We start from the raw sequence: 11,713 nt of genomic DNA on the forward strand, positions 1-11,713 counted from the left end.
TTAGTAGCTCACCGAGAGGGCAGTAAACCACACAGACACACCTGAGCTCCCACTAATCCTCCTCTCATTGGGACCAGTTGCTCTGAATTGCCAAGTAAAAATAGAAGCCAAGAAGCCCCCCACAGAGTAGTATTTAGACATACTGTATAAGCACAAATTTAAGCACTGCCTGCAAGATACACATAACAATAGTCAGCATCTTGATGTGTTTACTCAATGATAAAAGTTTAGTGCAGTTCCTTTGCAAACTTAATGAACTAAATGGATGTTTCGGGGTAGAAACTCTGCATTTCCATTCGTCTGGGTCATTTCAGTGCACTGGGACTATCTGTGCTGGCCTCTCCCGGAGCAACGGAACCCCAGACTGGACAAGTTAAATCAAACGAAACATGTTTCTTTCCGCAGTTGCTGGAAAAATTCACCCAAATTATTAGAGTGATAGATTTCTTTTCTGTAACAGTGTCATGTTTGTTTGCCTCTTCCACTAACACTTCCAATTCTATCACTTCAAACTACATTTTGTGCTTGTGTTACATGCTCAAGTCAGTGCAAAACCCTCTTTTAAATACATTGGTCTCCACCACTTTTATACCGATCGCAATCTGTTAGGGCAAACGTGCAATTTAGCGCCCACTATTTGGTGTTTGTTCTTCATTTCAGAATCTGCTCTTTGATACCTCCTAAAGTGGTATCCCAGAGCACCCAGCTGTCATGTATGATGGTTTAGTGTCTTACACAGAATGTCTTACATACATCGGGGATCAGTGTCCCTCTCAAGTTCCGGCCAACCATTCTTTCAGCTAGATTTTATCCATCAATCAAAGTTGAGCAGAGGGTCATTTGCACGGGACAAGTCCATTTTCATCCTCTTCATCATGTGTGAACCTAAGCAAAGCCAAACAGTGGGGTTAGTCATCCCTGGAATGACTCCTCTTCATGAGTAATTATTTGTAATGGAAGGACTTGTATGTATCATTACTCAACCACTGTCTTTAAATTATTATTATTTTTTTTCAAATGCAGGACATTTCAAGTCTTGGAAGAGACAATGCAGCATTTGTCCTCCTTTGGGGCAAAAACAGCACAGCACATTTATCAAGCCACAGCAAAATTCCCTTCATTTTTGCAATGCAAGTGGGAATGTACATCTGCGGTTTCGTAAGCTACGCGGATATGAAACAGGGTTAGCCATGCGGCGGCGGCGCTGGCAGCCGGTGAAACGGACAGTGAGGTGAATGAAAGGGGAAGTGTACAGTTTGTCTCTGTGCAGGTAGTCGGCAGCGTCCGGTGGAATGTTAGCCTCTTGTGTGAGACATGACTACTTCAGAGTCGCTGGAAATTGCGGCTCAGACTCATGGCTGCTCCGATGAGGAGTCGAGGACAGCCCTGGAGATAAGGCGCAGTAACTCCACCCGTGGTGGATGTCATTGTGGCATGAATCATGACAAGGAACCGGCCGGCACGCCAGAGAGCGCCAAGCCCATAAGGAATAATCTGTCTGCCTAAATGGAGATTAGCACTGGGGCCTATCCTCCCAACAAGGCAGTCTTTAACAACAAGACAAGGCCTCTCTAGGGTGGTCCCCTGACTTCAGCGTATAGATGAAGCGATAGCACAGCAGATACTTGCATTCAATGTAGACGTTTACAGGATGTATCACTCACAGTAACTCTTCAAGTGAACATTTCTCATTTAATTTATACTAATCCAACCTCTCTGGCACAGTTGTATAGTGACCGACTACAACACTGCTGTGTCTTCCATTTGCAAGTGCTGACACACTTTATTAGGCACCCCTGCTCATTCTAATGAGAGCGAAAGAATTAACAAAAAAATTATAATGTGCATTAATCTACAGTTAATGTGCTAAACACTGACTATTTAATTGTTTATGAAACTTATACTAAAATATAAATTGACAAGTTCCTTAATAGGCCTCATTTATGATTGTAATATCACAAGTTTATCAAGTAAAACATTAATAAAATATATGCAGTATTATTTTTATTTAATATTAAAAATGTATTCTTCTACAATTACAACTATTAACTACTACTAACTACTATTTTTGCAAACAAAACTAAAACTTTCCCTTTAAAGATGAAAATGGTTTTCTTCTAACTTAATAGTTATGCATCTTGCATATGCATATTGAAAATTGCAGCTTTTTTTCTCCTGGGTTTACAACTTCTTCTTTGTGAAATGATTACCTTTTTCTCTTTATTACTTAACTAGTTAGATAACTCTAGGACGTTGTCTCTTTATATTAAAATTTTGTTTTCATAAAATTCTAACCTTTTTCCTCATAAAATTCCAACATTTCTTCTTGTAAAATTGACTGTATTCTTGCAATGACAGCATTTTCTTGTAAAAACACATCATTATCCGTAAAAAAAATGTCACTTTTTCTCAGATTTTGTCTCAGAATTCTATGAAAATAGTGTAGCATTACTATTTGGATTTGGTGGCATTATTATACTCATGTATGTTTACGATTGTTCGGTTATTTTTGTAAAGTCCTAATGTGTGACATCTCTTTCGTACTAGATCTCATCAGTTTGTGCTGGTGTGCCTAACATTGAAGCCAGTAGGTGTGATAAGTTTTGAGTATGTATTTGTGTAGGCGATGATGATATAAGGATTGAACCATGCAGTTAAGTCAAGTTTCCACCTCATCGCTACGTTGTCAAGTCTATTTTTTGCTCTTCACTTGAGGGTCTTTCCTTTTCCAAAGGTCACTTGCAGTGGTACAAAAGTTGCGGTTAAACATAATGATGCGTGTTTTATCATCTCAGCTGCTGCGGCCCACGACTGCCAAGAAAAGAAGCGAGCAATTCCCCACTCTGCTACGTTTGGGTGACGTCACTCCCTAGTGAGCAATGCCGTCCAAAAGTGACACACGGGCCATTTGAGAGATCTGTAACTCTGACTCACTTTCAATTGAGCTGAAAATATCGCACCGCATGTGCCAGCCCCCAAAAAACCAAAAAAAAACAAAAAATATTCCGCCTCCTCTTTGGAGTGGTCGTGTTTGGACAGCCTGACCTTCCAGTAGGTCCATGTACCAGTGACTGTACTGCTAACCCATCCTGAAGGGCCCACAATGCTGAGATTTAAATTTCTTGGAAATCATGACTGCTGAACAGCAGTAGTACAAAATATATCCTGGTTGTGTCTTAGAAAATGTCCAAAAAACGGTCTCCCTTGCTGCATTAGCATTCCGACAACTTGTATACCACCTGGATGCTCACCAATGGTGTCAGCACAGTGAACAAGTTCTTGCACCATAACCAGAAACCTATGTGCACTTTTCATTTGTCTTGTGTGTTAAACCTGTTCATTGTAGATTTATTTATGTATATCAGCCCTATTTCTTTCCTATTTTTTCATCACATTTTTCTAAACCAACCCTAACCCTTGACCCTAAACTTATCCCTTTTCCCTTACCCTATACACCAACTATAACCCTCAACCGTATCCCCCAAATATAACCTCTAATCCTGAAATATATTTAATATACTGTACGTCATTGAAAATATTGACAACTTTGTAGTATCTATTTCAGTGAGTGCTTGTGTTGTGGATAGCAGTGGCTGATTTCAGTGAAGCTTTAAGGACTTTGCTTTGGGACCATAAGGACACAAGTTCAACACTAACCCTGAACTTCGGCGGGCCCTAAGGCCTTTTCACACTGCACTTAGCAGGACGCAGCGCGCTGTCGACTAACCCATCATTGTGTATGTGCTACGGTACACGACGACGGAACGCCGCAAGATGGGCGGTTGCCGTCGAAGTGCCACGCCTCGAATTGAAAAATATTCACTTTTCGCAATGACGTCAGAAGGCGCAGCCAATCGGAGAAGAGTTTGGCAGACTGATTTCACAGTGCTAACAGCAATAGACTAACCAGCGAAAAAGCATCCCTATGACTTCCTTTCAAATATGGACAAGCTTGCACTGGGGTGCTGTCATCTGTCTTTACTGCCCCATGGTGACCACCAAGAAAACCAAGCAAAGTGTGAAAAGGCTCTTAGTCTTATGGTTTGGTGATGGATTTTTGCTGTTTTTTTTATAAGGGAGCAAGGCGTTGAAGCTCTTTAGACCACAAACACAAGCCACATTTTATATATATAACATTTTACAAATATCAATGCAGTAAAAAAATGTGTTTAGGTTTGACTATTGTTTGATAGAAATGAGGCTTTGGACAGCTTCATTGTTTGCTTTCTGCTGAGACTCTTCCCGACCATGATGTTGCGTGCCTCGACCGGCTTATTATGTATGACTGACAATAATTTTCTGGATCAAAATTTGGTATCTTATTCCATGTCCGTGGAAGCTTTTTTTTTTTTTTTTTTTCATGAATGGTGCTGACGCTTTGGAAACAACAAAATCTCAGTCGTGCACCACTCGTGCCACTGTCACTACGGCAACTTCATCCGAAAACAGCAAAACACGGGGGCAACCCTGGTAGCAATTGGCCCCATTCCTCAGAATTTTTATCATGAAAATCTTCTGCAACCTCTTGAGTGCCCACAGAATTCCCCTACCCCCAAAAAGGACGAGTGAGCAAAAGAAAAGTGACAAAGTGGTAGAGACAGCAGTTACACTAGCTTTGCCTCTCTTTTAGTTAAAGATGGATCCCCGGAGGAGTGCCTCCGCAGCTGTATCGCGTGACTACGACCGCTCCCCTCCGTCACACACACATGGGACTCATTTACCCTGCTGGGTGCCCCCTCGGGAAGAAAGGAGAGGGGAAGAGGAGAGGGAGGAGAATTAGAGTGTGTGGTGGCTTCTGCTATCATGCAGCGCCAGTCACGTATTATTACGACGTTCTGTGGTACCCAATTTCGATTTACTTGTCATGAATTCACCTATTAGCGTTTTTTTTTCCCTTTCCTGTGGTACCTATTCTCGTCTATTTGCTGAAAAACTCTCCTATCAGTGTTTTTTGTGCTCTTTCTGAGATGCCCGAAGGTGCCACAAGATGGTGCCAAAGCTCTGTCTCAATAGGAAAGTAGCACAGTAATTGGTCCAAGGAAGTATGTTTCTCGACTGAGAGGCAAGATTTTTATGTCGTGGAGGAGCTATGTTTCGCCTGGGTTGTCAGTGGAAGTTACGGAGAGTCTTTGACGCATGTAGATGCACATGTGACTTTAATTGTCATACAAACACACATTTACACAAGATATGGCACGAAGTTTGATACCCAAGGTCCCAGATTAGCCCAATCAGTCCCAAGACTTGTGGAAATATAAATAGAATAAGAAAATGAGATAAAATAACTCAAGATAAAAAAGATGAAAATACAAATGCCATGGGCTTGAATTGCATACAATATTTACATATTTCCATGGTCCTTGTACTTGAAAAGAATAAAGTATTTATCGTGCAGGAATGAATAGGCATGGTGGGGGCTGATGTCGGGGCTACAGAGCACAGCGGGGATTCAAGCTGTTTATTGCCACACTAAGTTGAAGTTGACTGTCAAACTAAATATAAAAAAAAGAGAATTACATGTTGTGTAGCTTTACTTTAATATGTCAGTTTAGCTTAATGCTAACAAACAATGCATCACACCAAAGATGGGCAAACATAAAACATCGACGTTTTGGCAGTATTACCCTTTAAGCAATGGATATTTTAACACAAAACATGGAGCAACACGTGTAGACAGACAATATAACAATATTCACAGGCATATATTCTTTATCCTTTGTGAAAAAATAACTAATATTATTGCAGCTTACCGACTTAGTTGTGAAACTCTTCTTTGTGTGTATTATATTGCCTCTTGCTGGCCACCACGAGGAGGAGTACAATGCCCATTGAATTGAAGCACAAATTGTGATACAAAAGTTTATTCCTTTACCTTCTATTTCATTATGCAATTACTGTATGTTTTTATAAAATACATTATTAGAGACTTCTATTTTTAAAATTGTCTGGTTTTTTTTGGGGGGGGGGGGGAGCTGGAATGTATTAAGGGTATTTCCATTCATTTTAATGGGAAAATATATATATATATATTTTTTCTCAAATTAAACTCGTATCTCAAGGCATTGCTGTACAGGCAATCATAAACATTTTCGGGGGAAGTCAATTACTCGCAGTTTTTCACAATTCGTGAGGGGGCTCGATCCCGATTCCCAGTCCCTAGGGATTCTTCTTGGTAACCCCCCAATCTTCAGTCCCTACACCACCCACGTTGCCTTTCCTCCCCTTTTTCTCCTTGCCTGGAAGCTCCACATTCAGCACGGACGGTCCAAACCACGTCAGTCTTGCCTGCGCTTACTCGCTCTCCAAACTCCATTCCAGGGAACAGTAAAATAAATCAATATGGCTTCCCCAGCCGACACTTGTCCTCGACTTTTGAAATGCAGAACAAAGTATTCCGACTGATGTGTTTAGTGTAGCAGCTGAACTTCTTTCCTCCATAAACAACAACACAGCTTCTTTGAAGGCTCATGGAAATTATCCATACTACCTTCTTTTTAATAGAAACACCTCCACCCAAAACCAAATTTTGTGAAATCTTTGTAATATTACTTGCTTGGAATATTACAATCTTATTCTCAAAATATTAGGACTTAGTCCCTGTAATATTTCAACTCTATTCTCGGAACATGACAACATTATTCTCACAATATTATCTCTTTTTACATGTAGTTTTACAACTTCATTCCTATAACATTATGACTATATTCACACGCAGTATTACAACTTTATCCTTGTAACACTCTGACTTTATTCTCATAACTTTATTTTTGTAATATTGTGACTTTATTCTTGTAACATTACCACTTTATTCTCGAGCATTGCAATTTTATTTTCCTAAATTTACACCCTTCTCGTGAATTACAACTTCCCCCCCCCAAAAAAAATCTGACTAGATTCTCAAATTTTGGGGGACTCATAATATCACAACTTCTCTCAAACAAAATATTTTTTTACTTTATGCTCATAATATTACCACTTTTTTTCCAGAGAAAAACCTGACATTATTCTTGAAAATGGTTTACTTTATTCTCATGATATTACATTTTCATTCTTGTAACACTGTTACCTCATTCTTAAAATATTACAACTTCATTTCCATAACTTTTGACCCTTTTGTCGTAATATTCCGACTTTATTTTCCTTAATATTACAATGTTATTCTCTAGACTTTTTAATCATATTACAATTTTTTTACACTACGATTTTATTCCGATAACATTGCATCATTATTCAACTTGAGACTGTCGCATTTATTTATTTAACCTTTTTTTTTTTAATCCAGGTAAAGCAATTCAAAACAGATTCTCATTTGCAATGCTGACCTAACGACAGACAGCAGAGTAAAACCAAGCCTAATAAATGCGCATACAAATAAAAAAGTTAATTGAAATAAAGTACAATACTGTAGAGTGCTGTTTTTCTTTATTTATAAAACATGCTACAAACCTTTTTGCATGTGTCTTGGTTGGTTTGGAATGGATTCATTGCATTTCCATTCATTTCAATGAGAGGAGATGACGATGTCACAGAACATAAACTTTTTATACTTTTTGATGATGTTTTTCTAAAGTAAATTATGTACCTTGGATCAATAAAGGTTGGGAAACACTGCTCTCCACAATGTGATGTTACAATAACAATTCATGTGTTTTACTTTTTCATTTGTTTTTGTCTGGTCTAGGTGTCGCCCGGCAGGTGAAGCCGCTGATTGGACCGTTGACGACGGTACTCAAACTGTCCATGCGCAACCTGACAGTCCAGGGTGACTCGGGCCAGAACATCATCAACGTATATGTCTTTGTGTCAGAGTTCTGGTTCTGAGAGTTCCCCTTCCTCAGTTGATTTGCTGTCAACACTGAATACATGGCTCATGCTACACGTATCAATTCTTAGGTCAGTGTTGGGGAGTTGAAAGCTTTTAATTACTTGTGACAGTTTCTGAGTTGAAATGCTACCAGCTGCCATGGTTTGGTTTGATGACACGCTCAGCCTGAAACTCACTTCTGTGTTGCATCTGGCAAAACTGAGCCACAGAAGAAGAAAGTTTATGCTATGAAAACGAAACGGGAGTCTTCAGGGGTGAGAAATCCAGGATAAAAAAAAAAAAACTAAACAGAAAGTGCATGTCTTTGAAAGGCTGTTATTGTTACATTATATGCTTCGGTTTTTCTAACATTCACTTTTCCTGTTGATGCATTTGTTTGTTGTATTTTTTTGTCTATATAATAAACACTATTTTACATATTGGTTTGCCTCTGGCACGGTGGGTGACTGGTTAGAGCATCTGCCTCACAGTTCTGAGGTCTGGGGTTCAATCCCCGGCCCTGCCTGTGTGGAGTTTGCATGTTCTCCCCGTGCCTGTGTGGGTTTTCGCCGGGCACTCCGGTTTCCTCCCACATCCCAAAAACATGCATGGTAGGTTAATTGACACCTCCAAATTGCCCGTAGGTGTGAATGTGAGTGCAAATGGTTGTTTGTTTATATGTGCCCTGCGATTGGCTGGCAACCAGTTCAGGGTGTACCCCGCCTCCTGCCCGATGATAGCTGGGATAGGCTCCAGCTCGCCCGCGACCCTAGTGAGGAGAAGCGGCTCAGAAAATGGATGGATGGAAGGATGGTTTGCCTCTATTATTACTGATCAGATTTCAAGGCTTCAAAACTAGCTTACCCTAGCTTGTTGTCTTAAAACAGGATTGCGCGACAGTTCTCAGTAACATCAAACATATCGTCACTCTCGGGCATAACCCTGGCATCTACAAAATCATTACTTCTCAGAAAATAAAAAAAATCGTTTTCTCACAAGTTTTGGTATAATACATTATGTTGCTCTCATATACAAAAAGTCTTTCACAAAAGCAAACCACTGTGGTTACATCATCTTCCTAAATTCTTTTTCAAAGGTCTCAGACCCATAAGTGATTCAGTACAAAAATGATGAGCTGACTAGGCTGAAATGAATCTGCACACTCTTGCCTTCATGACTGACCGCTTGCTTCTGCACCGAAGCATGACAGTGATCCATTTTAAAAAACCAGGCTCACACACAAGTACCTAACCTAACTATAGTCACTCGTTATTGTCTAGAAAGCATCCCCATTTTCAATCTTGAAATCTTGGCTCCTGCAGATTCTCAGACAAGGTCAACGGTTAATAGATTTAGCTATCTTCAACACTTTAAATGGGTTCAAAATGCGTAATAATAGCAGACGAGGTAGGGACAGACCAATAGTCTCGATTTGTGTTAAAACTTGAAATTGACCATATTCGGACAAACAAGGTTTCCGCCCAACAGTGCTGATAAACAAAAGTTTGTGACATCATAGACACTTTTGAAGAATTTTTTTTAACTTATTATTTAACATGTGGCAGCACGGTGGACGACCGGTTAGAGCGTCAGCCTCACAGTTCTGAGGAGCCGGGTTCAATCCCCGGCCCCGACTGTGTGGAGTTTGCATGTTCTCCCCGTGCCTGCGTGGGTTTTCTCCGGGCACTCCGGTTTCCTCCCACATCCCCAAAACATGCATTAATTGGAGACTCAAAATTGCCCGTAGGTGTGACTGCGAATGGTTGTTTGTTTGTATGTGCCCTGCGATTGGCTGGCAACCAGTTCAGGGTGTACCCCGCCTCCTGCCCGATGACAGCTGGGATAGGCTCCAGCACGGCCGCGACCCTCGTGAGGAGAAGCAGCTCAGAAAATGGATGGATGGATTTAACATGTCTAATGTTACCTGCAACCTTGGACAGCCTCCATGCATGTAAAGGTATAATTGAATAGATATTGAACTGACATACAATCAATCACAGATCATAAATCAACATCTTAGAATTTGAAATACCACTTTTTAAGGCTTCCTTAAAATATAATCCCAAATATTTTTTCACACACAATTACACTTGACATTTCCTGGCTCGGCAGCATGGTGGTATTGTGGTTAACGCGCATACCTCACAGATGTCAGATTCAGGATTCGGCTCTCGGATCCAGCCTTCCTGTGTGGAGTTTACATGTTCTCCCCGTGCTTGCCTGGGTTTTCTCTGGATAATCCAGCGTCCTCCCACAATCCAAAAACATGTATGGTATGTCAAAATGAGGCCAAAATGAGCATTTTGGATGAATATGTTTCCTAATATCAGCCTTCATTCAACTGGAATGTAAAGAAATGTTTAAGATGTAAGTCACGATACGAGAATTACTGTAGCTAGTACTGCTAGTATCTTTTTAACTTGGTGATGAGCACCAGAATAAGCAGATTTCTACATTTATTTTTATAGCCATTGTTAAATTGTTGGGAAACATGGTGCATGTTAGGTTATGTGAAGACAAAATTGTCCATAGGTGTGAATGTGAGCGTGAGTGGTTGGCAACTGTACATGTGGCTTGCGACTGGCTGGCAACCGATGCAGGATGCACCCCACTTTTCGCCCAAAGTCAGCTGGGATAGATCCCAATTTACCCGCAACCCTAATGAGGAAAAGCGATGTTCAATTCTAACCCCAAAAAGACCACTCTCTTGGTAATATGTTACACACCTTTCAAAGTCTCTATTATTACTTCCATCCTTCTTCCCCTTACACTTACCATTCTAGTTTCAAACAGATGATATGAATAATTCTGCTTGGTACCCTGGGAATGGGTTAACATTTGAGAACGTAACGGCATGTGCAAAAGTCGGAATCACAACGACGACAGGAAACTTGATTACGACCGTTCAGACGTGTCAATATTAGCCAACAAACAGAAACATGCAAATAGTGCTATCTAGGGCCAAGTGGACTTTTTATTCCCAGCAGTCCGTGGAACGTCAGTTTCCATGGTGACATTTGGAACATTCTGTTTGTTTTTGGCGCCAAACAATATCTGCCCACCGGTGAAGACCTGGGTCAACAGCTTGGCCTCCGAGCGCCCTCGGTAGGGACGCAAGAAACATCCGTACAAGATAGTCCGTGCGTGCGTGCAGACACGTTCGTGGTGAGTTGGGATTTCCGGAAAAAAACTTTCTTTGCGAGGTATGAGGAACGAGGTGACAACATGGTCAGATGTAGCCGGAAAGCATGTTTAATTACATTCACTAGTAAAGCAGAAGTCCTCTTCTTCCCGTCGAATATCAAACGCAACAGCTTAATGACGAGTCTGTAATCATCAATGTGGCCAAAGCCTCCCGATGCTTCAAAGACAATGGACGGATGGCGTGTAAATCACGACCTGCGCAGCAGTCAGCTGTGATGGATTTTATGACTCATCTGAAGAGAGATTGCCTCCTCGCAGGAAATGAGAGGGCGGCGGGTCAGCCCTGTGGTCTAGATGAAAGAGTGTTTGAGAAGCCTCATTATTTGATATGGTGCAATTATTCAAAGCGGGAAACAAGGAAATAACATACATTGAGTTAACTTCAAGTTTAAATGCAGAAAATAGACTTAGTGATCAGCGACACGATTTAATCGTCACGTTCACAGTTATGTTAAATTTTAAGTCTTCAATGAACCTAATAATTAGAATTGTGCTGTGTTATAAAGCTTCAAGCAGTGGATATTTGAACATGAATGGTGGCGTAACACATGTAGACAGACACTATAACAACACTCGCAGGCATACATTAAAAAAAATCATTTTTGAAAAATGACTGTGACAGCAGCTTACTAAGTCAGTTGTGAAACATTGCTTCGCATGTTTCTTTCTGTATTATACTGCTCCCAGGCGGCCAAAGAACACACA

The 11,713-nt window shown here is 40.6% G+C and overlaps 1 protein-coding gene across 1 annotated transcript in view; it reads left to right on the top strand.

Annotated features, from left to right (window-relative positions):
* The window catches only part of fbln1 (fibulin 1), a 43,716-nt gene extending 35,469 nt beyond the window's left edge, over window positions 1–8,247 (top strand). Inside the window, exon 17 of the mRNA XM_061773550.1 lies at window positions 7,682–8,247. Coding sequence (XP_061629534.1) covers window positions 7,682–7,821 — 140 coding nt within the window. The 3' untranslated portion in view covers window positions 7,822–8,247. The remainder of the gene's footprint in view (window positions 1–7,681) is intronic.
* The last annotated feature ends 3,466 nt before the right edge of the window (window positions 8,248–11,713 follow it).

This window comes from Phyllopteryx taeniolatus, chromosome 5, assembly GCF_024500385.1.
Source record: "Phyllopteryx taeniolatus isolate TA_2022b chromosome 5, UOR_Ptae_1.2, whole genome shotgun sequence".
NCBI lineage: Eukaryota > Metazoa > Chordata > Actinopteri > Syngnathiformes > Syngnathidae > Phyllopteryx > Phyllopteryx taeniolatus.